The sequence below is a fragment of the Manis javanica genome, chromosome 1 (assembly GCF_040802235.1).
Source record: "Manis javanica isolate MJ-LG chromosome 1, MJ_LKY, whole genome shotgun sequence".
Taxonomy (NCBI): domain Eukaryota; kingdom Metazoa; phylum Chordata; class Mammalia; order Pholidota; family Manidae; genus Manis; species Manis javanica.
This window is the reverse complement of record NC_133156.1, coordinates 216287469-216315468: the sequence shown is the minus strand read 5'-3', so window position 1 is coordinate 216315468 and position 28000 is coordinate 216287469. Positions and strand designations below refer to the sequence as shown.

The 28000-nt window shown below is 40.0% G+C and overlaps 1 protein-coding gene across 2 annotated transcripts in view; it reads left to right on the top strand.

Moving 5' to 3' along the window:
* Positions 1–28000, top strand: part of RASGRP3 (RAS guanyl releasing protein 3) — a 70097-nt gene that overhangs the window by 31340 nt on the left and 10757 nt on the right. The window contains exons 2-12 of one of the 2 annotated variants that reach the window (XM_017645558.3): positions 1068–1263; positions 2379–2481; positions 4257–4319; positions 4875–5006; positions 6010–6157; positions 7637–7810; positions 8193–8309; positions 11372–11647; positions 18039–18116; positions 23345–23458; positions 26561–26676. In XM_017645558.3, coding sequence (XP_017501047.3) covers positions 1194–1263; positions 2379–2481; positions 4257–4319; positions 4875–5006; positions 6010–6157; positions 7637–7810; positions 8193–8309; positions 11372–11647; positions 18039–18116; positions 23345–23458; positions 26561–26676 — 1391 coding nt within the window. In that variant the 5' untranslated portion in view covers positions 1068–1193. Of the gene's footprint in view, positions 1–1067; positions 1264–2378; positions 2482–4197; positions 4320–4874; positions 5007–6009; positions 6158–7636; positions 7811–8192; positions 8310–11371; positions 11648–18038; positions 18117–23341; positions 23459–26560; positions 26677–28000 lie in introns of those variants that run through there. The other variant, XM_073214430.1, reaches the window with a different exon arrangement.

Here is a 28000-nt window from a genome sequence, read left to right as displayed (position 1 = left end):
AAATAAATTTTGGGAGTGCAATAGACATTGACTTCAAACAGTTTAAGAGATGAATTCCGAATGGCCACATTTACCTACTTAACTGCCCAGAGTGGATGACTGTCTTATATCATGAAGGCCTCCTGACCTCTCTCTAAGCCCTGTGTGGATCTTGTTCTTCAAAACAAAGTGCTGGTTTGTCTCCAACAGAGATGCTTTCAGTAGAAGCAGCCCTGAGAGGTTGTTTCCAGTCTCGTTTTCCCCATGGCAGAATGGGACAATTGTTACCCCCACATTTTCCTTCTTCCTCCGTGACAGATAATCTGGTTTATGCCTTCATTCTGAGATGGTGTGGAGGAGTGATATTCTGCACACTAGACTGGGGGCAAAATTATGACAGTTTATGACTTGGAAGAGCAATAAAAGGGGAAAAGGGAGACCAAAAGCTTATTTTATAAAAGAGTTCTGAGCAGCTGTGTGGTTTTGGACTAGGCACTGAATCTCTGTGAATCCCATGATCTCATCTATAAACTGGGAACAATAATTACTACCTCATAGTTTTGTTATGATGGTCAAGTTGGATAATAATATATGTAATGCATTTGGTATGGTACCTGGCACATAATATGGGTAGTCAATAGATTTTTATTAATATTTTTACTACTAATAGTAATATTGTTACTATGAGACAAGTTAAGCAAATAAGATTTTTTTTACCAGTTATTGAACATTTATATGCTCACTGGGGATAATGTTCATAAATGTATTTGTACTTTGAAATTTTTCTCCCCCATATACTTGTTTTAATATTAAGTAATTTTCATAATATTCTTGTGTGTCATATCATTTAAGAAAATGAAGAAAGTGTAATATACTGTATCAAAATAATTTCAGCTGCAACATGGGATGGCATTCAACAGGGAACACCTCAACAAGTATTTTGCCATCATGGTGGTTGTATTATTTCTGTCACTTTGATACGTTTCTGGTAGAAAGACGCAGTCAATGGAAGTCACAATCTTTTTAGTAGGAAAGTAGTGAGTTAACAGGAACTCCAGTCTAATAACTTTCTCTTCTTGTTTCTTTAGTGCCTTGAGACATAACTGAGGACAGAGACCACTGCTAGGTGCAAACATCACCAACTTGCATGATTATGAAGATGGTCTGTCTGATGTCAAGAATGTCTCTAGTTTTTTGACAACGGCTAAATAACCATGGGGTCAAGTGGACTTGGGAAAGCTGCAACATTAGACGAACTGCTAAGCACTTGCATTGAGATGTTTGGTATGAGTCTTTTCTACCTTTTGTATATCTTGATACTATTACTTCCCCCTATTCAGATGCAAATGTTACTGTGGAACAGAATTCCATCTCCATAACTTGGTATCTAAGTCTCTTTTGCTTGACCCCCGTTTTTCTCCCCAGTATCACTGCTCTCTGCATTTCATTCCCTTTATTGCCCACAGGTAATACCCAGTCATACTTAATGTTTCTGGAATATTCCCTGCATCTTTCCACCTCCATGCATTTATCATACTCCTTCACTGAGATTCCCCTTCAGGGCTCATCTCAGATGTCATCTCAGATGATCCTAACGCCATTCCTAATCTCCCCTGTCAGGAATGCTGATTGCTTCCTCTACCCTTCTACAGCCCTTTGTAACTTTCTTCTGGCACAGGGTATATGCTGTAGTGATCATGTCCTGGTCTTCTGGCTTAGACAAATGTAGGTGGCACAGTCTGCTGCCTTCTATATTTGCATATATGTCTTATACCTCCTGCTAGGTTACAGACTTTACAGCTGTATGCCTTTTTGGTGGGGGGGGCAGGGAGAGCAAGGCAGAGGCTTTTATTTAGTGGTAAAGTGAGAGGACAGAGCTCCTGGCTCATGCCAGGAGGGAACAAGAGAGCCCCTACAGCTGTGTGCTTTTTATGTTATTTTTGTATCCATGTTAGCATTTTGGATTATTCCTTACACAAATAGAATCACAAAGGATTTATTTGTTGAATGAATTGCCATAGGAAGAGTTAAATCAGAATAGGGTTGCCAGATAAAACACAAGAACATCAGTTAAATTTGAATTTGAGCTAAACCACATTTTTAGTCTAATTATGTCCTAGTTGTACCATATACTAAAAAGACAAACATATACTAAAAAATTACTTGTAGTTTACCTTAATTGAAAGTTAACTAAGTGTTCTGTGTTTTTACTTGATAATCTGGTAACTCGAAACCAGAGGAAGAGTGAGACCAACCCATTTAACTTGCAAGAAAATACCAATGGAACGAAACAGTCTACAAGAAATTTTTGACACTAATGTTTTTCTACTAATGTTAGAAAAAGAGAAGAGGAGTAATATTGTCTTCTCAACCCTCATTTTATTTCACTTTTTTAACAGATGACAACGGAGAGCTGAATAATAGTTATCTGCCAAGAATAGTTCTACTGATGCACCGATGGTATTTATCTTCCACTGAATTGGCAGAAAAACTTCTCTGCATATATCTTTTCAACTACTGTGTAATTTTTACAATCATAAATCAAGTTCTGTATTTAGATAGAGTGTCTAACCAAAGCCAGTAAATTAAGATGAATAAGCAGTCTTCAGTCAGTTAGGCAGCCGTTTTGTGAATATATATAGATGTCTAGACAAAACATCTGGGTGATGGACCAGATAGCTGACTATCCATCTGGATGTTTTGGCTCTTCTTGAAAATAATCAGTAGATATAAAATGAAACAGGAGCTGTAGGAACAACATTTCTACTGTTAGTGTAATGAAAGAGTATTTAACACTGATTCAAACCTAATTTATTCCTTGTAGGATGGCAAAATGGTGGACTCGAGGATACAGATTAAACATACGGAAATGCCAGCCAAAATAATACTATCTTTCTCAGACACAAACAGCACCTAAGTTTCTACATCTTCCATTGCTGGCAAGACCCAAAGTACATTCTAGCAGGTTTATTGTAATTTGTTGATTGACATTAAATTTAGATTCCCTTCAGACACAAGAGAAAAAAGATGAGTTGGAGACCCCATTCTGTGATCAGGGCTTCCAGCAGTGCACCCTTTGGTGTACACAATGCAGTCCAGAAAGGTAGTTGGAAGGCAAATGGCTGAAAATGGCCAGTCCCATGGTCTAAGGAGGTTTCATTCCCTGAGATCTGTTTACTAAGTAATGGCTCGTGTTGGTTCCTACAGTCTCTGCCTGCTTCAAGCTGCGGGGCAGGGCCACTGCAGACAAGTAAGAGGCCTTATGGGGCAGGGGCAGCCAGAGGGGCGGAGGGTCTGCTGAATGTTGTTTGGGCCAAATGGGGCTTCCATCTGCTTGCTTTAGGCGTTTCCGCTTTCCACTGCCTCTATTCTTCTTCCCCACAACCTCAGGGAAGAAGGGGATATTAGAGAGGGTAAAGGGACATTCACACTGAACAGAGGTCCCAGGAAGTGAGTGAGATCTGAGTCGCCACTGGTCCAAGGTATACACAGGTCCCATTATTGCAGGTAGCGCTTAAGGAGGGACAGAGGGAATTGACTCAGTCCAGCCCCATCCCTCATCAGGATTGAAACACTGTCCAAAGAACGTGCCCACACACAGCCTTCTTGTCATTAGTATGTCTGCTGATACATAAAACAAATAAAAAGGCATATCTAGGCACTGCAAAGTTCAATATGTCAAAGCACAGATTGTATAAAAGTTGATACTGCCTGTGAATCAACATTTCCTTACATTTTCCTCCCTTTGGGTTCTTTGCTTATTGCATATCCACAGTGCCCAGCATATAGCAGGAGCTCAATTAATATTTGTTAAAAAGGGAGTAAATAAATAGACTTGAGAATAACACCACAACTCATGGATTCATATACCTGACAATATCATTTTCAAATATTAAAGAAATTAAAGTACTTATATAAGGCATCCATCCTAAATACAAAATCCTTTTTACTAAAATGGTGCTTCAGTTACAGTTTATCTATAGTCGTAGTATATCATTACAGTTGACAGGCATCCCTTGGTAAGTGCTCAGGAAGGTAAAACTACTTTTATAAAGGCTTCTCTTCCAGACAAAAAAATATATCCCAGAGCGATATGTTGTTTTAGTTATTCAGTGCTGACATCTTCAAAACCCACTTGTCTCCCCATTTGAACATCCCCATAACTCATATGTCCCCAGGATGGCCCTCTTATTAGGTATTTATCTAAATTGATCAGACAGCTGTAGATATGTGCAAAGGAAACCAGATGCAAGGATTTTTTTCTTTAACTAGTATACGTATCGAAATGCCAGTGGAGAAAGCTGTGATGAATTTCGATTAAAGATCTGCTACTTCATGAGGTAAATGTACTTACAACTTTAATTGTCTTATAGTTTCTGTTTTTGGAATTGTTGATAATTTCCCTTTACCCAAGCAGTAGACCTAGCTTTGTGACAGAATGGACTCAGATCCGTCTTTCATTGATTTTGTTAAAATTAGTCCTCCTCTGTTCTGGGGGTAGAATTTATCTCTCTCTCTTTTTTTTGGACTAGAGATCAAGCAGTGGTAGATGTGATTAGGGAATGAGACCAGCTCTTAGAGAGAGGAAATTCATATTTTCCTATTTCTTCACCATACACATTCCCACCTGTTTGCCGTGAATTAGGAGAAGGGATTCCTCTCAGATGTGGTTCCAGAAACTCAGAAAGAGAGGCTCAGTGGGGGAGGGAAAAACTAGGGTCCTTGGTTGCAGGAGGGGAGAGAGACCCAGTATGATGGATGGGGGGTAGGGGATCACTAATTTGGCATATGGTCCTGGATTCACTGTTAAATGCAATGTATAAAATGATACAATGCTTTCCATGGAGTCCTAGTTTGAAATCTTCCAGTTGTGAAAAATATATGCTACCTTTCAGATACTGGATTCTGAAGTTTCCTGCAGAGTTCAATTTGGACCTTGGTTTGATCCGTATGACTGAGGAATTCCGGGAAGTGGCCAGTCAACTAGGATATGAAAAACACATCAGCCTCATTGACATATCCAGCATGTAAGAGTGGTGCAAGCCCTTTTCAAACATGATGAGTCCTCTGTTAGGGGGAGAGAATACTGATGACCCCACTTGGCCTCCATCCACGCCATTTCAGGTTCTGAGTGTGCCTCTCTGGGGGTAGCCTTGTCACAGTGGGCCAGGACCATTGGACATAGCTCTTCTCTCCACGTTTCAATTTCTTTATTTGTAAAATAGGGATAGTACCTTTCTCATGGGGCCATTATAAGCATCCAACAGTATATGAGATAGTATGTGGAAACATTTGGCACAAATAGATACTCAGTTCCTGGATCTAGTTTATGTCTCCTATGCCCTGACCACTTGTAGTTGTGCCATAAACTGATTAGCTCAGGTATTAGGAATTTGGTGCTAATTAGGCTTTGCATGGTGAAAACTATTTTAGGACCCTGATCATAGTTATCCACCTTGCAAATATATGCTCATGTGTCCTAGGCATTCGTATTCTAGTCTGTTTTCCTAAAATACTTCTTCAAGAGTGATCAACAGTGAGTGATCCAGGAATCATTAGGGATATTGTTAAAATACAGATTATTCATGTTCAATCAGAATTTCTGGAAGTGAGGTCCAGGCTTCTGTCTTTGTAACAAGCTTTTCAGATAACCCATATGTTGATGCAGTGTGAGAACCAGCTTCTAGGGGTTTCCATGTGCCTTAAATCACTATCTATATATTGATAAACTGCCAAATTTATATGCTGGGCCCTAACCTTCCCTTATCATATGAACCTTACTGGTCACACGAAAGACCAAGTGAGAGATTCTAGATGGATCAGTGCAAACCCACCCTCTCTGGAAAAACAACTTGACATCTATGTTCTGTTGGCAATGGGAAGCGGTTTTCTCTTTGAATACCAAGGACAGGGCATGTATTTTGCTCAAGAGCCTGGAAGTGGGCCAAGAGTTACTGAATCAGTAGGTTAATAACGTCCATTGAGTGAAATGGGCTTTCAGCACATTGACCAGATTTGTCCTCTTTACAGTCCTTCCTATGACTGGATGAGAAGAGTCACACAAAGGAAAAAAGTATCCAAGAAGGGAAAGGCCTGTCTGCTGTTTGACCATCTGGAGCCCATTGAATTGGCCGAGCACCTCACTTTTCTGGAGCATAAATCTTTTAGAAGGATCTCAGTAAGAAACTGACATTCATTCTTCCAAGGATAACAACCCCTGTGCCAACTTTCCCAAGAGCCGCGTTTTCACGCTCAGATTGGCAGCCTTGTCACTGCGCTCCACTGGAAAAGTGCCCTTAATTCACAGGAACAATCCCTTTTAACCAAAGATAAATATTATCCTGTCTTTATTTTATGGCTCAGGAGCTGTATTTCTGTCACTATTTTCAATGTCTCCTTTCATAGGCTGAAAGCATAGTTTTCTTGTGCGGAGAACTTCTCAGTGGAGATTTAACCATTCAAGGTTTATTGAGCTCCATTGACTACTCCCAAGTGAACATATTTGGGTAGACCCTTTATTTGGGGGAAGAAATATTTATTTGGGTTAGGTCGGATGAAATATTTATTAATTTGCATAAATGCCGAATTAGGGGTATAGGTTGAAAATCAGAATTGTAGGCTTTGAGGAGAATCTCAATATCAAGCTGTTACTTTCCCAGGGTGGAGATGGTGAATTAAACTTTGCTTCCCTACTCTGTCTTGATAGCATTCCTTCTCTGCATCCCTTTTCTTCCTCCTGACTGTGGTCTCTTGCTAGCCACCCACTCACTGTCCATTTGTCATGGTAATACTTCCACAAGTCCCACAGTCAGCCTGGTTCTTTGTCTCACCAAGTTCTGGAGCAGTCACTCCTCTTCCCCCTTTTTCATGATGCCTGGGAATGAATTACATTGTTGCTTACAAAGAAGAACATGAGGTTAGAAATATGGGTTTCTGAAAGACTGATGCTTTTCACTAAGTTAGCCTATTTGCCGAGAACCTTAATGGTGCCCTGCAGGCAGGCCATGGAAGGGAACCCCCACCCCACCTCCCACACTGTTTATACCATAGAAGGTTCATATGTATTTAGTAACATCTATGCTGACTTCCTGAAAATGTGTCTGTTTTGCTAAGGAGCTGCCTTACTTCAATTAGTATTTATTTCTTGAAAAAGCTTTACAAAGTTATTCTGACTTAAAATAATTATATGTATATTCATTTCATCTTCTTTAATGTATACCATCATATCGCAAATTTGCCTTGTCCATTGTAAACCCCAGTAGAGGGTGAAAATGGAGATTCTTAGGTTCTTCCTCTGGAGATACTGATCCCTTAGGTCTGACTGTTCCCAGAAACCAGTATTTTAGCAAATTCCCCAAGTAGATCTATGATCCAGTGAATTTGGGACTCACTGAAATATAGCTCTGAGTCTTGTCCCTTCCTCCCTGCCCAACACTGTAATGTGTGGTCAGTGTGTGTCTGCATATGGGAAATGAAATGCAGTGAAATAACATGTTAAAGGCATGTGTGTATTTAAATGTGTAAGATGCCATTATGTATGTGAAATCAAATCTATGTTATCATGAAGCAGCATCTTATTTCTTCCATACAACATTCTAAATTCTGATTTTGCCACAACTCTATTATAATTCAGAGTCTCTGAATCTTCTTTTACTAGTTCACTGATTACCAGAGCTATGTCATCCACGGCTGCTTGGAGAATAACCCAACCTTAGAGAGATCTATTGCTTTATTTAATGGAATCTCTAAGTGGGTCCAGTTGATGGTTCTTAGCAAACCAACCCCCCAGCAAAGGGCAGAAGTCATTACAAAATTTATCAATGTTGCCAAGGTATGTATGTGTGGTAATTAGACTGGGCTTCTTAAAGGATGCTAGATTTTTATTCACTCTATTGAGAGAAGTCATTAAGGAAGTTTGGGGTTCACAATATAAAGGACTATTATTCATAAATGTCTAATGAACAAAGCATACTTCTCTCATGTAAGAAGATTGCTTTTAACTGGTAATACCCAGAATCATTTATTGCAGCTATTTTTCTGTGAAATAACTGATATTTTTTCTAGTGGATTTCATTTGTACTGTATTTTAAATTGATGTTACTTTTTCTTGATCCTTGTTAATAAGATCGTGCTTGCATTCACTTGTAATTCAGAAAGTTCAGAGTAATTCAAAAATTGTTACAAAATACTGATGCTAATATTTTTCATTGCAGAAGCTCCTACAGCTCAAAAATTTTAATACCCTGATGGCAGTGGTGGGAGGTCTTAGTCATAGTTCCATTTCACGCCTCAAAGAGACCCATTCTCATCTTTCTTCAGAAGTTACAAAGGTACAGTGGATTGAATCCTAATCCCCAATTTAAAAATTCATTTGTAAGTTGTTTGTGGGTAGGATACTTCTAACGTGTCGCTCAGAGGGTGGAAATTTTCTTCTTACATAGTGGTGGGTTAGACATGGGCGCTAAAATAGGAATAAAATATGCTAGTCGTCAGAGAAATGCTGAGAAAAATCACAATGAGTTATCACCTCACACCAGTTAGAATGGCCACTATCCAAAAGACAAGAACTAACAAGTGGAAGAAAGGGAACCCTCCTAACACTGTTGGTGGGAATGTAAATTGGTTCAGCCGCTGTGGAAAGCAGTATGGAAGTTCCTCAAAAAATTAAAATTAGAAATACCATACAACCCAATAGTCCACTTCTAGGAATTTACCCGAAGAAAACAAAAGCCCTGGTTTGAAAAGATATATGGACCCCTATGTTCACTGATGCATTATTTACAATAGCCAAGATATGAAAGCAACCAAAACATCCATCAATAGATGAATGGATAAAGAAGAAATGGTACATATATGCAATGGAATATTATTCAGCCATAAAAAAGAAAGAAATCCTGCTATTTGTGACAAGATGGATGGACCTAGAGGGTATTATGCTATGTGAAATAAGCTAGGCAGAGAAAGAAAGTCAATAAGTGATCTATCTCACTTATTTGTGGAATCTAAAACTAAAAATTCTCAATCATAATATAAGTTGGTCATGGGGATGAGAGTACAACATGGAGAATATAGCCAATGATTCTGTAACATCTTTCTATATTAAAAGATAGTAACTGCACTAGGTGGGGTTAGGATTGAATGATGTGGGTAATTGGTGAACCGCTGTGTTGTATATTTGAAACTAATATAAGATTGTATATCCAAGGGAAAGGTACTGGGGATGATGGGTGAGAAGGGAGGGATAAGGGCGGGGAAAAAGAGAAGGGGCATTACGATTAGCATATATAGTGTTGGGGGGGGGGGTGCAGGGAGGGCTGTACAACACAGAGAAGACAGGTGGCGATTATACAGCATCTTGCTCAACTGATGGACAGTGACTGTAGTGGGATGTGGGGGTGACTTGGTAAGTGGGGGAGCCTCGTAAACATAATGTTCTTCATGTAATTGTACATTAATGATAGTAAAAATAAAAAAAAGATTGTATATCCAGAATACCTCAGTAAAAAAAAAAAAAAGGAAGAGAATAGCCACAACACCTGGAAAAAGGTTGGAGGTGGTAGCAAGCTGTTTGAAAACTGTCCCAATAAGAATCCTTGAATACCATCAGCATATTGTAGTTGCAGATATTCCACAAACATGTATTTGGGGCTTACTCTGTGATAAACACAGGGAGTATAAGTTGATTAAGACAGAAATTGTTCCTATTATCCCTTCCTCAAATGAAGTCATTGAATGCGTGCTCTATTCATAGCACTGTGTTTGACACAGCAGAAGATACAAAAAAGGGAGGGGATGTAGGCCCTGTATAGAAAGCCCTCAGATTTATAGCTGAGTTGTCAGGAACAAAAATATATTTTTTAAAAGAACACTGACCATTTCCCAAACTGAGCTTTTTTTCTGCTGAATTTTTTTTTCTAGACCACCACAATATTTTTCCTTATTTATCAAAAAAAGAACATTTTATCCTTGTGAAAATATTTACTTGTGTGTACTTTGCTGTTATCAGTAAGGACGAACTTTCAGCTTTAAGTTTTTTTTTTAATCTTGAAATTGCTTTAACAACAAGGAAATGGATCATCTCACAGAGCTAGGAGTCCAGATGCAGGGCCAACTCCAGGGCTGGTCTGATCAGAGCTCTGGCTCAGTTGCCCTGCCTTCCTTTGAGTATCACTTTTTGGGTTTTGGTTTGTGTTGTTCATTAGACCAGTTTCTCTCCTGACTGGGCTGTTTGGACAATAGGAAAATTATACTCCCTTATTCATGAAAATTGGAGATAAGGAAACCTTCCCTCTTCAGCCCTACCTCCATGGAATTAAAGACCTTTTTGGCAGACTGGACCATCTCTAGTCACATGCCCACCACTGGACCAATAACAGTTGCCAGATGAACACAGTGTAACTGGTTGGCTTAACTCTGCGTTCCTGAACCAATCACAAGCCAGAGGGATGGAATTATGATGATGGTAAATCTAAACCCATCCTTAGACCTGGACATGGAAACAGCTCCATCCGAGTCACAGGGGGTGCTTTAAGAAAGAAAAAACTGACCCAAGTGGGGGTCTGTTAGGATGGTCTCATTGACGTTAGACAGCCAACAGCAACTTGTCCCTATAAACAGGAGGATGTAAGCCACAGAAGCACCACTGTGCGGCCTCAAACACTGCACCATCCCAAGTATAATGGGGCTCATTATGTAAATGTTTCATTTTCCTTTAGCCTTATACTGAATTTCAAGTAAAGAGCAAAACCCATTTTAAATGTTGTAAAGAAAAAGAATTCAGTGGAGGCTCATAGAGGTTTGGAACCACCAATGTGTCTCCAAAAATTATTTATTTGAACTCCTCTTTCTTACAGAAAAGGAAACTGAGGCCCCCCAAAGTGAAGTGACTTGTTTAAGGTCACCCTTCTTCTTCTAGTTAGTGGTGGAGTCCAAAGACACAGCAATCTCACACCTCAGTAGACTGTTCCAGATTAATCTTCAAATATTATTGCAAATGCAACTTTCTTGGAACAACTAGGCAATGTTAATATACTACATACTTTAATATAATACAATACATGCCTGTATTTGTGGACTGTAACATTTCTATGAATTACAAAATAGTTATATATACATAATTCTATTTAACATCCCAACATCCCTAGTAGGTGGGCAGAGGTGTGGACAGTTTCCATTTTGTAGCGAATAGAACAGGCTGTCCAGCTCAGCCAGGCCCAGTATTTTCCTAATTTTCTTTTTCCTGGTTAATATTTCCCTGCATCAATGTTGGTGCACTTGATACTTCTCTCAGGAGCAAAGGAATTTCCTAGCCACACACTGCAGGGTCCTGGGAGTGGGCGTGATGGCAGAAGGGAAAGCTGTTTGAAAACTGTACTTTTCCATCTGTTCCCAGAACTGGAATGAAATGACGGAGCTGGTCTCTTCCAACGGCAATTACTGCAATTACCGCAAGGCCTTTGCTGACTGTGATGGCTTCAAAATCCCCATCCTTGGCGTACACTTGAAAGACTTGATAGCAGTCCATGTCATTTTCCCAGACTGGACAGAGGAGAACAAAGTGAACGTTGTGAAAATGCACCAGCTCTCCGTTACCCTGAGTGAACTGGTCTCCCTGCAGAATGCCTCTCACCACTTAGAACCCAACCTGGATTTGATCAACCTGCTCACGGTGAGTCTGTGGGACTGGGGTTTGTGCTCATAACACTTCTGCACCTCGCTTCCAGGGGATGCAGGAAGACCAGTGCCAGTAATTCACTAGGCGAGGGAGGAAGAGTTCAGGATCAGTTGATGGGAAGAAATCTTAAAGGGTGAAGGGGAACCCTCTACCCATAACAAGCATGACTTGAGACTGTAATCTCAGGGCAAAGAAATGTCCCTCTGCTCTGAGGAGCCCAGTCTCTGCCCCTATGAATCCTGCCTCTGTGGAGTTCTTAGAAAGGCCCTCCAGGCCTGTCCTTGGGACCCTCACTCTCCATCACACACGCCTGATTAATCACCTCCCTCTCAGTGTCCTCAACACACCTGCTTCTCTTTATCCTCCCTGCGCTGCTGTCCTCCAAGCCTGGAGTAATGCAAGGACCCTCTCTGTGATCCCCCTGCCCCCCACCATCAACCACCAGGATGCGGTTCCTAGCCTGGCATTTGGGGCCCTTCAGGTCTCCTTTTCTGACTGTCAGTCTAGCCTTGTTTGTCGCCACTGATGCTGCATCACACCTACCTCTGAGGAATATTGGCCTTCTTACACTTTCCACCATGCACTGCTGCTTTCTGCTTCCTGGCCTTTGCACTTTCTTGGAAAAAATCCCTTCCCTACCCACCCTGTGACAACCTCAAAATCAAAAACTTCTATCTTTCTGGAATGTTCTCTGTTTCCCTCCGAAGCAGTAATGCATCTGTCACATGTGTTGCTCTCATGCCTTATACTTTCTTAACTATAGGAGGTATCATTTTTAATTTGATGTTTTTGATTGCTTGCTTGCTGTATTCATTGCATGTCCCCAGCCCCTGTCACGGTACCTGGCATATTTAGGAGCTCAACAGATAAACTGAACGCTGTATTTAGAAATGGTATGGATCAAACAGAAGAAATTCACCTACCATTCATGTTTTGGCACCCGTGGCACATGCCTGTAGCTGGTCTCCAGGTCCTCGCACTGTGAGACACAGTGGGTATATAGACCAGAACATTTCCATTGGCTGCTGCTGTGTTGGTGGGAAACAAGCATAACCAAATTCTCTCACTCTTGCTTAAACAAGGGGAGAAGCAACTTCCCTGTTTGGGTTTATATCACTGTGGCATCTGAAACTTGGCTGCAACACCGAATTGACTATTTTCCTTTAATGGCCATGGAAAATGAAAACAGTAACCCCTCTGAAGCTCTGAGAGCCTAAATCCGCTGGGACTGCTGCGCTGGAGTAAGAACGCAGTTCCTAGAGCTTCTCACCAATGGTTCCTAGAGTACATAATTGTTTACCAAAAAACAGAACCCCTAAGTGTGTGCAGTAATGCCTGCTGCACCCTTGGTATAAAACAGAAGTGGCCAACACAGAAACACCAATCTCCTGGGATTGAGTATGAGACAAACAGTAAATACACAGACATTCTCTGTTGGGGGAGAGAAAAACTCCCACAATCCAGGCACCTGCATTTATTAATCATTTGCCATGTAAATCTGTTGCCATGAATAAATGACCAGAGTGTAGCCCCAATCAGACTGCAAACCCACAGACACAGGTGATGTCTGCGGACCAGCGTACGTTTCACACGCCTGTGTCCTGGCTGTCTCCATGACATGGGGCATACTGTCACAGAGCAGGGGTCTACACTTGGGCAATTTCTCATCTAGATAAATGATCCAGACAGTGATGCAGTGGGGAAATTAATTTTGAGTTCCAAATGCAGCAAGCAACATCATGACATATATTTAGAGAAATGTTGAGCATTTTGAGTGAAAACTTTTTGGTGCAATTGGGAAATCTGAACTCTAGAAATAAAAGCTATGAAATAATTGCTTTTTGCTGGGAAAAAAAGAAAAAATAAAAGAATGCCAGTTCCCCTTTTCTCTGTCTCTCTTTCTTTCCCTTCCTTCAAAGGTATTGCAGAAAAACTTAGAAGCCCCCAGACTCTATATTCGGTAATGGCAATGTCATATTGTATCTGAGACGGGAGATCTAGCTTTGAGCCCTGATTCCAGTTACTTGGCTTTGTCTCTTTACCTCACTAGCACTGACTGTGGATTTTTCTTAAAGGGTTTTGTGTTTGTTTGTGAGGCCTCTTCCTCTTCCAACTCTGTACTTCTATGATTCTAGATGTAAGGAATGGTTGAGCCTTGAGAATAAGGAACCAAGTGTCAACTTGATTCTGTGGTTTCTGCCCAGCAGCTCCTTGGGATGACACAGTCCTGCATCCGAGACCCAGTCATCCAACTAGCTTCTACTGAAAAGCCAGGATCCTTCCTCTTTCCCCACAAGCAAAGAGAAAGCTCAGTGTGTAGGAGAGTCCCATGAAGTTTTCACTAAAGGCCTGTGGGCATTTCATGAAGCACATATATGTGGGATTAAAACCTTATGATTGACGGTGGCTGCCCAAATGCATGCAAGGGCATCCATAGCACATCATCCCGAGGGAAGATTCATTTGCCCCAAGATTCGAGGTCAGGTTTCTCCTGAAATGATTGTTTACCTCTAAACACAGTCCCAGGTGAGGATGCTGCTATGTAATTGAAGATAGAAGATGAGAATTCTTAAGTCAATCAACGATTACTGACTGCTCTGTGCCATAGCTGGTATAGCAGTGCTTGAACTCCCTCTAATAATTGATTACAGTTTTCCCAGCACTTTTCTCATGTATCTCCTCAGTAGGGGTTCACAAACACCCTGTGTTGGAACCAGGGCAGGGCAGGAAGTGCAACATCAGCCCGACCCTTCCATTTCACAAATAGAGATTCATAAAGGACAAAGGCCTTGAAAATGGCTAACATCTGAATCCTAGCTCAGGACTCACCCTCTCTTTCTCTCTCTTCCTCTGATAGACAATCACTCTGTAATGTGTGAGTTACATTACATTCAGTCTTTTGCATCTGTAAAAATGAAATAGCCTCGCTGTCCCTCTTCATGGATGTGTAGAGTTTAACTGCAGAACACCATCACTGAGGGTGGGGACTGGGTATGCCATTTTTATCCTCGTAGCTGTGGACCCCTGAACAGCACTGGGCACCTGAAGGGAGGGGGGACACCAGCAAACTGTTGGGATTTAGATCGTCTCCCTTTTCAAGGATGGTCCAGAGAAGACATTTTTCCACTGTGACCCAAATTCACATAACCAGGAGCTGACGCTTTCTGTTTCATGGTACACAAAATAGTCTGATTCTTTTCATAGTATTTTTAGATCTATCAGTTACTTTTACCATTCTGAGTATATGCAAATAACTGGAAAGCCCCTGTATTTTTTCAGTCTCATAAAAAAAAAAAAGGAGAAGAACAATTACAAAAATGGTGAATAGAGGCAGTTTGATGACCAAGTATGTTTTATTTTATACTTTTCCAGTCCAGGCAATGTAGGTCCTAATGGACAGATTAAATTAAATCCACAGCCATCTTTGCTGACAGGCTTGGGTGTAAATGTGACAACGTCAAACAGCAGCTCAGAATGTTTTTCAGAAATAAGCAAATCCAAAATATATTAGACACAAGCAAACATTCTTGAAATCCCACAAACTGCCTATATTATAAAAAAGGATGTAGGAAGTAAAACAGGTCACTCCATGAAGGGCTCTAAACCCCAGGGGCGATCCAAGGAAGCAAGAAGGACCGTGGCCGAGAAAGCAGAGGGGCGGCAGGAGTACCCCAGGCAGCAGCTTCCACATCACCATGAGCACAGGGGCACTTGGCTGCTGCACTGACTGGAAGCCACCCCTGTAGTTCCCATCTGTGCAGCACTCTAAATGAACCCTGTTGGACATACATTAGTGTGTTTTATCATCACAATTGTCCTGGAAGGGAGCTGTTATTTATGACTCCTATTTTCCAGATCAGGAGACTGACACTTGAGAAAGTTGTTTTGCCAGGTTCACACCACCGCTAGTAAACGGTGAGCAAACATTTGGAGAAGACCAGACCATTCCAATCGTAGGGGCAGATAGCTGTCCATGTGACCTATAAAAATGCCCAAGAATGTTCTATGTCTCTTCAGAGAACATCTCCCCTACTTACTGTTGGCTTGCTTGGATTTCTGGCCAGATGTCTGGCCCTGCTGTCATCTCCACTCCATAGAGGCCAGTGCCAGTCATTAGAGGCCACTTCAGGACAGGAACATGCTCATCAAAGTCCTGATTAACCCCGATAACAAGGAATTGAGAAGGGAGAAGTCACTTGGTTCTCTAGTTACGTAGCATTCACAGTGCAAGGCAGCAAGCTGGGACTTCAGTTACGGTGGAAAAGACAGGTGCTCACCTGCTCTCGTGAGGCTTAGAGACCAGCAGAGTCTTCTGCTATGGAAATCACAAGATGGTGGTCAAGTGCCCCAGGGCAGATGTGTTTTATTTGGCCCAAATGACATCACTTTAAAGAGTTTTGTGATTAGTTACCAGTGCTTACAAATTGAGGTATTTCCTATAAAGTTCCAGATTTCTGACTTCTCTTGACAAATTAGAAGATACGGCAATTGTTATCAAGCTGGAAGAGGAAAGATCCCCAAGTTAATTACATCGGAAAGATCCTTTTTTCCAAATAAGACATTGTTATGCCCCTGTTTCTCTCAAATACCACTTTCATGCACTCCATTTTGCTCTTATGTCACAGGCTGCCTCTTAAAGGCATCTGTTTGTGCAATGGGATGGTTCCTTCCCCTGAAAAAGGGCAGAACCCCTGGGGGTGGGACAGACTACTGTGAAGGGGAAGGTAGATACAGTGTCCATTCTTTGTGAGGAGCATTTTCATGATCTGAAATGATGCTGGGGCAATTTTATAGTAAAGTCAATTTTATTATGTTTAGAGAAAAACCTTTAGGTGGTGAAGTCTAGGTAAAGCAATATATACGACCTGACGTATGAAATGTTTAAGTGTTGTGTTTAGTAGCTAGAAATGTGGCTAGAATGGTCACTGGCGCATACTAGATGAGCAGTAAATATTTGTTGAATGAATGAATAATTCATAAACGACATGTTATAATGCCAGCTTCTTTTTTGAATGAGGCAGAGCACAAAGATAAATCCTTCAAAGATCCTTTGCCTCTGATTTTCTCTTGCTTCCTCCTTCTTTCTCTTCCTCCTCACTCCACACCCCTACACATTAAGCCTTTATCTTTAGACAAAATATGTGAAAGGACATTTTTTCATGCCTAAATGGCCAGAGAAGGATAGGGCACCTGCTTATCTTCACTGCTGATAAAGTGATGTGATTCATCAAGTGTCTTCATATTCACGGGCGTGGGTGGGAATTATCTAGGCTCATTTTAAGTGTCATGACTTCTGTTTTAGGTGAGTGAGGCCATGCATCTTAAGGCTTTACAGATTTTATCCATGTGCCCCAACCTTGGTTTAAGTTGTTAACCCTGCCTACCCTGATCTTTCTCTCCTTGTTATTTGTCTAAGTCTTCCTGGTTAGGTCCCAGTTCACAGGCTCCTTTGTGATCCATTGTGACCACTTCTGTCTTCAGTGGCCCCCACACATAATAATCATATTGTGTAACAGGTATAATAATGTCAGCAACACCAAATTACATTTCTTGAGGCTTTACTGTGTACTAGGAACTGTGTGAAATACTTGACATGCATCATTCCATTTGATACTGATAAAAATTCAATTTTATAGGGACTTTATCATTGTACCCATTTTACTGAGGCAGAAATTGAGTTTCGGAGAGAAAATAACTGGTTCGAGGTCACAGAGCTAATCAGTGGCAGGCTCAGTATTTGAACTCAGGCCCCTCTGACTCCAAATCTCAACTTCATGCTGTATGTGCTCCCTTCCTGAAAACGATTCCTAGAAGCACTGAGAGTAGAGCGACTTACTTCACATTTAGCACGTGTTGCCTTCTGTTGATATGAGCACATCTTTTTGTGTTCAGGTCCTATTTATTCAGATAAGTCATCAGGCCCTTGTGAGCCGAAAATGATTTTATACCATTTTATATCATCAGGATTTAGCATAATGCCCTAAAATAATAAAAACCTAACTAATTGCTCCAATTTTCTCTGTAGTTCTTTATTCAAGCCTCTAAGACACTATTTATTGCATTTATAATTCTTGTTTTATGCATCTGTCTTGATATAAAATCAAGAATCCTTTACCTCCAGCTAAGGGCTTACTGCTTAATAGCTGCTTGATAATATTTTGAGGAACTGAGTCAGTGATTCTTGTTCATACTAATAACCACCCTAGGTTTAACTTTAAAAGACATTTTTTCTTCGTCCACCTCTGCATGCTATCTTCTTAGTGTTCTGCATTCACTCAGATTATTAGACATTAAGTTGAGACATTCAGTTTGAAAAATAGTTCAGCAATGTAAAAACACAAATGTGATCCAACATGATTAACTTCTCCCTTCTAATTTATTGTAGCTTTCTCTGGACCTCTATCACACAGAAGATGATATTTACAAACTGTCACTGGTGCTGGAGCCTAGAAATTCTAAGTCGGTAGGTACTGTGTTCTCTCTAAGGATCATTGCCAAACCCCACTGTTGTCACTTACAGCAATTCACTATTCAAATCCATGTTATTCTCATCTTGCCAGTGGAACAACTTAGCCCTGACAGCTTGAGAAGTATTTCTTTACATCAGCAGCTAGTAAAGAACATTATTCCCAATTATTCTGTTTTGTGATCTTCTATGTGTTTATGTTCCCTCTGAGGACTCACCTACATTTAGGGCCAAAAAAAAGAAAAGTAGAAGCATCTGACTGTTAAAGAGTATGTAAATCCTTCCAGGCTTTAAAAAAAATACCATTAATGTAAAATTAGAATTAATAAATTTGAAGTACCATGATCATAATTCACAAATTTCTCTACTAAAAATTGACTCAGCTCAGAATTTCAGTATCACATTGAATAGTGTCTCATTCAATTGATGGCTGACTCTTAGTAAAGAAACACATAATGAGTTGAGTAAATTGCTTTATTGAATGTATACTTCTCATTAGTTTTAGCAACTATCTCTTACAGATGTTTTGCACATGGCACGGTAATAAAAAATGCCTGGGTGAATTTGAAATTTATAGCAAGGATGAGGTTTGTATGTCCAGAAAAAAAGTCCACGTTTGCTTCGTATTTCATATCCCGAAATCAGTTTCCTATAAAAGTCTCATGCATTATCTCCTTAATCAGGTGAACTCTGTAGCATGTTGCCTGCAACTCTAGACCCTATGTGTGTCCATCTATTAACCCTTCCTGTGATTCTGAAGCAGCAGACTGAAAGAGTCACAATGACAGGGAAGCCTGTTGTATGGCACTGAGAGGGCACGAGGCTGGCTGTGGCATGCTAAGCTGTATGGGCTGTGTGCACACAGCATTTCCACCTCCCAGCACCTTCCTTCCCCTCAACCTGGCACCTGAGTTGCTACTGGTTGGGTGTTGGACTCCTAGCAGGGCATCATATACAAGTTGTCTCCTTAACTCTGTGAAGGAAACCAAGTCTGGTGTGCACAGGCGTCTTGTGCGGACCACCCAGCCAGTAATTGGGAGAACAGGAATTCAGTCTCAGGCCTGTTTTCAATACCTGTGCTTTTTATACTGCCTGCTGCTGCCTGAGGTTCCGCACCACCCCTCTTTCAGGAATGGAGTAGGAATGAGCACTTTAGACCACTCGTCTGATGTGTGTCTTTAGATTTATTCTAATTCATTTTCAGTGTAAGTTTCTGCCAGTTTTAGGAGAGATTTCTATCAAACATAGAAAGTCTTTTTCTGTTGTAAAAGAAGATGCTTTCAGAGTATCAAGTGCTGAAATCCTATGAATTTGTGAAAATGCATTTCCCAATCCCTTTCTTTAAGTGGAATGTCATTCTATTTGTGCTTAGCTTTTGACATGTGCTGATAACTAGAGAACAAGTTCCAGACTGGGTTATGTTCCTGAGAGCCTGTAGCTCAGTTGGTGCTGGCCGACCGCACCTAAACAGTTAGTCCCACTATGAACCTCTTTCTGTCCACGGTGGCACCTCAGTGTCTCACTTGCTCTTAGTGTTTTACTTGGTGTCTCAGTTTTTCACTCTCTCTCTCTAAGTCAAAAGAAATACCTAACAGTTCCACTTACAGAATAGTTAGGTACAAACAACCTAATAAAAATTTATATTCTAACACCTTTGGATCCAGTTGTAAAAATAATACACATACATGAAATAAAAAGAATATTTAATTTTATTCCTAAATAGCTGCAATTACTTACTAATGCCTGCACGTGTCTGTGGATCACTATACAATTTCTTAAATCTTGAAATCAGATTGGATACTGTCACCCATATTTCTTGTCCCACATTGATTTGTTGCTTCAGAAAGCTATGATATCACTGAAAGAAACAGAGCATGATCTACTGGGTGAACTGTGAACTACTTGAAGCTGATAGTTCTCAGGGCATCTGACAAATATTGAGGCTTGCTGCAATTCCTTTGGGAACTTGAAATAGCTTTTGATACCTTTGGAGTTTAGCAGGGCTCCAGGCAGGGCACCTTGTTGTATAGGTTGGAAACTGTACATTTATCCTTCATCTGATCAGCAAAATAAAAAGTCTGATGGGAAGAGTTGTCATCATGCAGGTGTGCATGTGAGTGACTATGTGTTGAGGTGAACAAGTCCAGGCAGCAGGCAATTTGGGATGCTTGTTGATAGCCCACAGGATACCAGCAACTCACAGCGTGATTAAGGGTGTACATCAGTATAGTTACTCCTCGATTTCTGTTGCAAAAATGTCTATCCACAATTCAGTATCAAATAAAAAACCTACTAATACAATTTTGCCTATGTGCACCACTAAAAATTGTTAGATTATATGAGGGTCCCAGGTTGAGGATGTAAAGCACAGAGCACTCTTGGCTGGTCTCCTAATAGGATTGTTATGTGCTGTGTTGGATAAACATGTTATGCGCTATTACCACCATCTTCTCCACATTATTGAGAGAAAGTATCTTTTGAGAATGTGGAAAAAACCTGTAGAGAAAGCAAGTTCTCCAAAGAGGTCTAGAAAGACCTAACAATTAGCCAATCAGAAGTAATTAAGCATACTAAGATACCGGCATAAGGACATGTGCGTGCACTGGTGCCCACTTACTGCACCCATCTACTAAATTATCACTAACACCAAACATTAAAGAGTTAAAATAACTGGTGTTCTATGCATTTTGTATCACACAGAAATCTGTATAGATAGTTAAATATGGGAGTTTAAGGATGTTTTCATTATATTCGGGGAGCTTGAGTAGGATTTTTGGATGGGCTGGGAGAGCATTTATTTTCTCTTTCCATTTGAAATGTACTCTAGGCTGCTGCTAAACAAAATGCACTATCCTAGCATGTATTTAGTTACATATTAGAGTCCACTGACAAAAGATGTGTGTGTGTGTGTCTTTTTGAAGCAGAGTAAAAGTTTTATTTAAAGTCACTTAGAGACAAAGTGTGGGCAACCTCAGAGAGAGGAGTACCAAAAGATGTGTGTTTTTATAACATTCAAGAGTTACATAAATATTTGCAGATGACATGATATTGTACATAAAAAACCCTAAAGAATCTACTCCAAAATTACTAGATCTAATATCTGAATTCAGCAAAGTTGCAGGACACGAAATTAATACATAGAAATCTGTGGCATTCCTATACACTAACAATGAACTAGCAGAGAAAGAAATCAGGAAAACAATTCCATTCACAATTGCATCAAAAAGAATAAAATACCTAGGAATAAACCTAACCAAGGAAGTGAAAGACCTATACTCTGAAAACTACAAGACACTCATGAAAGATATTAAAGAAGATACCAATAAATGGAAACACAGCCGGTGCTCATGGATAGGAAGAATTAATATTGTCAAAATGGCCATCCTGCCTAAAGCAATCTATAGATTCAATGCAATTCCTATCAAAATAACAACAGCATTCTTCAACAAACTAGAGAAAATCATCCTAAAATTCATATGGAACCGCAAAAGACCTTGAATAGCCAAAGCAATCCTGAGAAGGAAGAATAAAGCAGGGGGAATTATGCTCCCCAACTTCAAGCTCTACTACAAAGCCACAGTAATCAAGACACTTTGGTACTGGCACAAGAATAGACCCATAGACCAATGGAACAGACTAGAGAGCCTTGATATAAACCCAACCATATATGGTCAATTAATATATGATAAAGGAGGCATGGACATGCAATGGGGAAATGACAGTCTCTTCAACAGCTGGTGTTGACCAAACTGGACAGCTACATGCAAGAGAATGAAACTGGATTATTGTTTAACCCCATACACAAAAGTAAACTCGGAATGGCTTAAAGACTTGACTGTAAGTCATGAAACCATAAAATTCTTAGAAGACAACATAGGCAAATATCTCCTGACTATAAGCATGAGCAAATTATTCCTGAACCCATCTCCTCGAGAAAGGGAAACAAAAGCAAAAATGAACTAATGGGACTGCATCAAACTAAAAAATTTTTGTATGGCGAAGGACATCATCAACAAAACAAAAAGGCATCCTACAGTACGGGGGAATATATTTGTAAATGACATATCTGACAAGGGGTTAACATTCAAAATATATAAAGAACTCACACGCCTCAACAATAACCCAATTAACAAATGGGCAGAGGATATGAAGAGACAGTTCTCCAAAGAAGAAATTCAGATGGCCAACAGATACATGAGAAGATGCTCCACATCACTAATCATCAGGGAAATGCAAATTAAAACCACAATGAGATATCACCTCATACCAGTAAGGATGGCCAGCATCGAAAAGACTAAGAACAACAAATGCTGGCGAGGATGCAGAGAAAGGGGAACCATCCTACACTGCTGCTGGGAATGTAAGCTAGTTCAACCATTGTAGAAAGCAATATGGAGGTTCCTCAAAAAACTAAAAATAGAAATACCTTTTGACCCCGGAATCTCACTCCTTGGAATATACCCAAAGAGTACAATTTCTCAGATTCAAAAAGACATATGCACCCCTATGTTTATCACAGCACTTTTTACAATAGCCAAGATATGAAAGCAACATAAGTGTCCATCTGTAAATGAATGGATAAAGAAGACGTGGTACATACATACAATGGAGTACTATTTGGCCATAAGAAAGAAACAAATCCTACCATTTGCAACAACATGGATGGAGCTGGAGGACATTATGTTCAGTGAAATAAGCCAGGCAGAGAAAGACAAATGCCAAATGATTTCCCTCATTTGTGGAGTATAACAATGAAGCAAAACTGAAGGAACAAAATGGCAGCAGACTCACAGAATCCAAGAATGAACTAGTGGTTACCAAAGGGGAGGGATGTGGGAGGGCAGGTGGGGAGGGAGGGAGAAGGGGACTGAGAGGTATTATGTTTAGTACACATGGTGTGGGGGATCACGGGGAGAACAGTGTATCACAGAGAAGGGACATAGTGGATCTCTGGCGACTTGCTGCACTGATGGACAGTGACTGCATTGGGGTATGGGTGGGGACTTGATAATATGGGTAAATGTAGTAAGCACATTGTTTTTTCATGTGAAACCTTTATAAGAATGTATATCAATCATACCTTAATAAAAAAAAAGAGTTACCTAAATATATGTTTTACTGGTATTATTACTATATAAAATTTGTATGTCTTTCTCAGTGTCCCTGGTCCTAATTGCTCAAGGCTCCAGATAAAGTTGAAAAATGTGTGTGTTTTCTGCCAGCAGCCTACCTCGCCGACGACGCCCACTAAGCCGGTGGTGCCCCTGGAGTGGGCATCAGGAGTGATGCCGAAGCCAGATCCCACTGTCATCAACAAGCACATAAGGAAATTAGTTGAGGTAAGTGGTTGAGGGAGAGTAAAGACTAAGCAGTAGAAGGTTGCTTTCTCTTTCCAGAATATTCTACTGTTGTCTGGGAATCAGATGGAGTCCATGAAAAGAGCCCCTGGTGGGAAGGAGCGATTTAGCAGACATTGCTCTACCTGGCTTTGCCTCTGGGAGACAATCTCCTGGTCAAGTCCTCTTTCCCCTTCTTGTCTGTTTGTTCTCACCCACATTCTCTTAGCTACTCTCAACTCTTCTTTCTCCCAGGCATCTGACACCTCTATCATTGCCTCTGCAACGTGAGGAACTGTTTAGGGAATAGAATCTACTCATGAAAAACTCACCTGAGTCACAATAAAATGCCCAATTAATGGGTTAAATCGCCTAAAGGAAAAAGATCCTATACATTGAAAAGTTTCTCTTGGTGTGTGTGTGTTTGGAGGTCTGTGACATAGCTGCACAATGCTGTTTAGGTCAGAAACATCACTTAATGAAGGACTAGTCTCGGTCAGAGTTTTCCCTTAGAAGAAAGAGTAGAAGCACCACTGTGGGAAAAATGGAAACGTATCAGGCACTGGAAACTGTGGCCCCTGATTAAACGTCTATTTTCATGGACCAGTACATCCTCTGGTGTACAGGAGTGTGTCTTTGGGAGAAAAATAAGCTTTTTGCTGGGGAAGAGTGTCCAAAGAAAAACCATTTTCTGTATCTTGGGTCATCCAGCAAACTATGAGATATGAAAGAAAAGTTATGTGGAGCATGTAAGGCAGCAAGGAAAGGTCAGAAAGGGTGCGGGGAGGGGGTGGGGAGCCCACAAGGTTCCGGGGAGGCTATGGGACAATGTTGTAGTAATAGACCCAACATACAGCCGGGGCAGGGAGAAAAGGATCCAGGCAGGGCCTAGTTGCAGCTCAGAAAGGTCTGGAACCAGGAAAGGGAGGACAGAACTATGTTCTCTCTCCACTGTCCTCTCTGCTTTTCACTGAGCACTCCCTCTGTTCTCTGCAGGCTGACTCTCTTCCACATGGGAAGGCTCTTCCTCCCTCCCTCCCTTCCTCTCTCCATCACACACCTTCTCTCTTCTCTCTAATACCAATCTTATGGGGAAGGTTGGCCAAGTTAGGATGAGTTACTTACTGTTGATTCAATCAAATGAAAGACTGGGTTTTCTTATAAATTTCCATAGAAGTTTATTGCACAAAAAAATATATACTTTTAATATAAATACAGATATTAGACTATAAATAATAGGTACTATGTAATAGTTCATTTTTAAGCAATTTGATTGTGAATGAGTATTAATATTGGGACTTGCAAAAAAAGTAATGCTTTATGATTATGTATGATTCAGTTACCAGCGGATAAACTTACAATCAGTGCTAAAAAAATCATATTTGTTATTCAGTAATTTGTTCATTTATACATTGCTTCCTTCCCAAAATACTTCTGCAGCAGCTTTGCAACGCAGGGCAATACAGATAAAATAGACAGAAACCATTGGGAAAAGGAAGATAGGTTCATTACAATTAGACTGCAAGTTGAATATATGGTTGCATACATGTGTTTGCAGGTAGAACTTACAAACATTTTTGGAAATCCAGTTTAGCAGAAGGCAATGGAAAAATCTTTTCTATATATCTCTGATTATAAAGAAAGTCAGAAACATTGTAAATACTGATGCTGTAAATATTCAAACATTACATAAAATACACAAAGCACAAGTTTTACTTTCAGGTCTTGGGATTTCTACTCTCTAGGGATAACTCCTGGTAATTTGTAGATTACCTTGTACAACTTTATTACACACACACACACACACACACACACACACACACACACACACTTGCATGTATATCTTTGAGCAACCTTGTTCAATTATTTCTCAGAACAGATTCCTAGAAGTGGAATCTGAGTATGCACTGATTGTCCTCCAGAAAGACTGTGGCCATTTACTTCACCAACTTGATATGAAAGGACCTATTTTCTCACACTCTAGGTGATTTCCAATTAATTTAATGCTTTCTGATCTAAGAGGTAAAAAAAAGTCTCATTTGCATTTCTACAGTTATTAGCAGAATTGAGCATCTTTCCATGAATGTACTGGCCATTGATTTTTACTATGGTGATTGTCCATTTTCCTTTTGTGCCTTTGCTCTCATATATGTTATAAAAATTTTCTCATTTATCTTTAAATTTGTGAATTCAGCTTTTTTATTCAGATATTTTACATTATGTTGTAATAAAATATTTTGCTTATGGCTTCTGACTTTGATGTCCTGCCAGGAAAGACATTTCCTTCTCAAAGATTATAAAACATGTGAAGTATTTTCATCCATTTACCTTTGGTACTTTTATAGCCTTATTTTTTTTTGCATTAAAAACATTTACTGCATCTAGAATTTAGTTTTGGGGCAATTAATTTTATAAGATTATTAACTATTTAACTCAGTAGTAATTGTTGAGTAATCTATAATTTTCCTGTGGATTTGAAAACATACTTTTTGATATTCTAAATTCGTGTATATACATAGATGTTTCTGGACTCTACTCTCTGTAGTAAATTACAATATCATGTTGTTTAATGAATGTAGAATATTGCAGAATATTTGATTTCTGATAGGACACATTTTCCTTCATTACTTTTCATCTTAAACAATTTAGACTATTCTCAACATGTTTACTTCTATTTGAGCTTTAGAGTCCATATGTTCACTTGGAACAAATTCCCACTGGGATTCTGATTGGAATTGTATTATAAGTATACTTTAATTTTTTTAATAATTTAACATTTTAAAGCTTTATTCCTTATTGTCGTGATATTGGCATATGTGAATTCACCAAGTCTAACTCCTAGTAACCCTGAGGTCTCAGTTGAGACCTTGCTTTCTCTAGGAAACCTTTAAAAATTTTCCCCATCAATAAAGTACCCTGTTTTTATCCTCAGCATTGCACTAATCTTGTTATACCATAAAGGCTTCTTGATTTCATTATCTCACACAAGATTGTGAGTTCTTTGACAGAAAGAGTAATATGCCTGTTATTATTGCTTTCCTGATAATGAGTTCAGAGCCTGACTCTTGAATAGTCATCTGATAAATATTTGTCTTTCCTTTGCAGTCTGTGTTCAGAAACTACGACCATGACCAGGATGGGCACATCTCCCAAGAGGACTTTGAAAGTATAGCTGCCAACTTTCCCTTCCTGGATTCCTTCTGTGTGCTGGACCAAGATCAGTAAGCTTTGATTTGTTATATTTTAATGCAACTGTCCTGAAGCAGAAAATTATTATCAGAGGGAGAACAGGATACCTTTAATGTACATCTTGACAGCTTCAATCCTAGTGAGCTGATGAGATGAGTCTAATGTTTCACTCATTTCTTTTTCTTGGGGTGATAAGTACAAACTCCCATTTGCAAATTAACCCAGCTCTCCATTTTTCACATTACTGCTACTGCTTAGCTATTTCATCAACCCCAAAACCTCCATCAGAAAAGACTAGAAGAGAATATATGTTAGATGTAGCCTGGTAGATTCCTCAGCATCAGTGACCCTGAGGGCAATCTTAAAACTCGTCAAGTAAGTGAAATTACTTTAAAATACTGTGGTCTTCAAGAGAGCAGGTGATGGCTGCCGAGAGCCAAGAAGTATCATGCTTGGTTTTTCTCTTTGCTTCATAAATGAAGGAAAAAAAGATATTTTACTTTAGCTTTAAATGATTCCTGAAAAATTTAATGACTTTAGGGGCTAAAACCCAGCTCATTAAAAATAATAAATTTTTTTTATGACTGCAGAGAAACCCTGGCATTAATAATTTGATTGCTTAATTCTGAACTGTGTGAGATCAGTTCCAAGTTTAAAAATCATCCTTAATGAAATGCTGGATTTGATATTGGTGAAATGTCCAAATTCTATGACATTAAAATTCTCTAATATTTTTGTTGGTGTGAGAATTTAAAAAAAATTGAATCTCTAAGTAATTTGAGGCACCAAGGAAGCCTTGCTATTGCTAAGCAAGGGCTAGAAAGGAGATGTTTTTCTGGAAGCTACTATTTGGTAATGAAAGACACTCTCCATGCTGTGGTACAGAAGACCACACACACACACACACACACACACACACACACACACACACACTCTCTCTCTCTCTCTCTCTCTCTCTGCTTACTAAGAAAGCCTTTGGCACCAGAAGTGCGTGCGTGCACACACACACACACACACACACACACTGCTTACTAAGAAAGCCTTTGGCACTGGAAGTTCACACACACACACACACACACACACACCCTCTGCTTACTAAGAAAGCCTTTGGCACTGGAAGTGCACACACACACACACACACACACACACACACACCCTCTGCTTACTAAGAAAGCCTTTGGCACTGGAAGCGCGCACACACACACACACACACACACACACACACACACACCCCACCCCCCCACCCACCCACCCCTGCTTACTAAGAAAGCCTTTGGCAAGGCGCTCTCCTCCTTTCAGATATAACAGAGAAGTAAACATTCCCTACCTGCTCTTGGCCACACAGGTTTGGGAGGT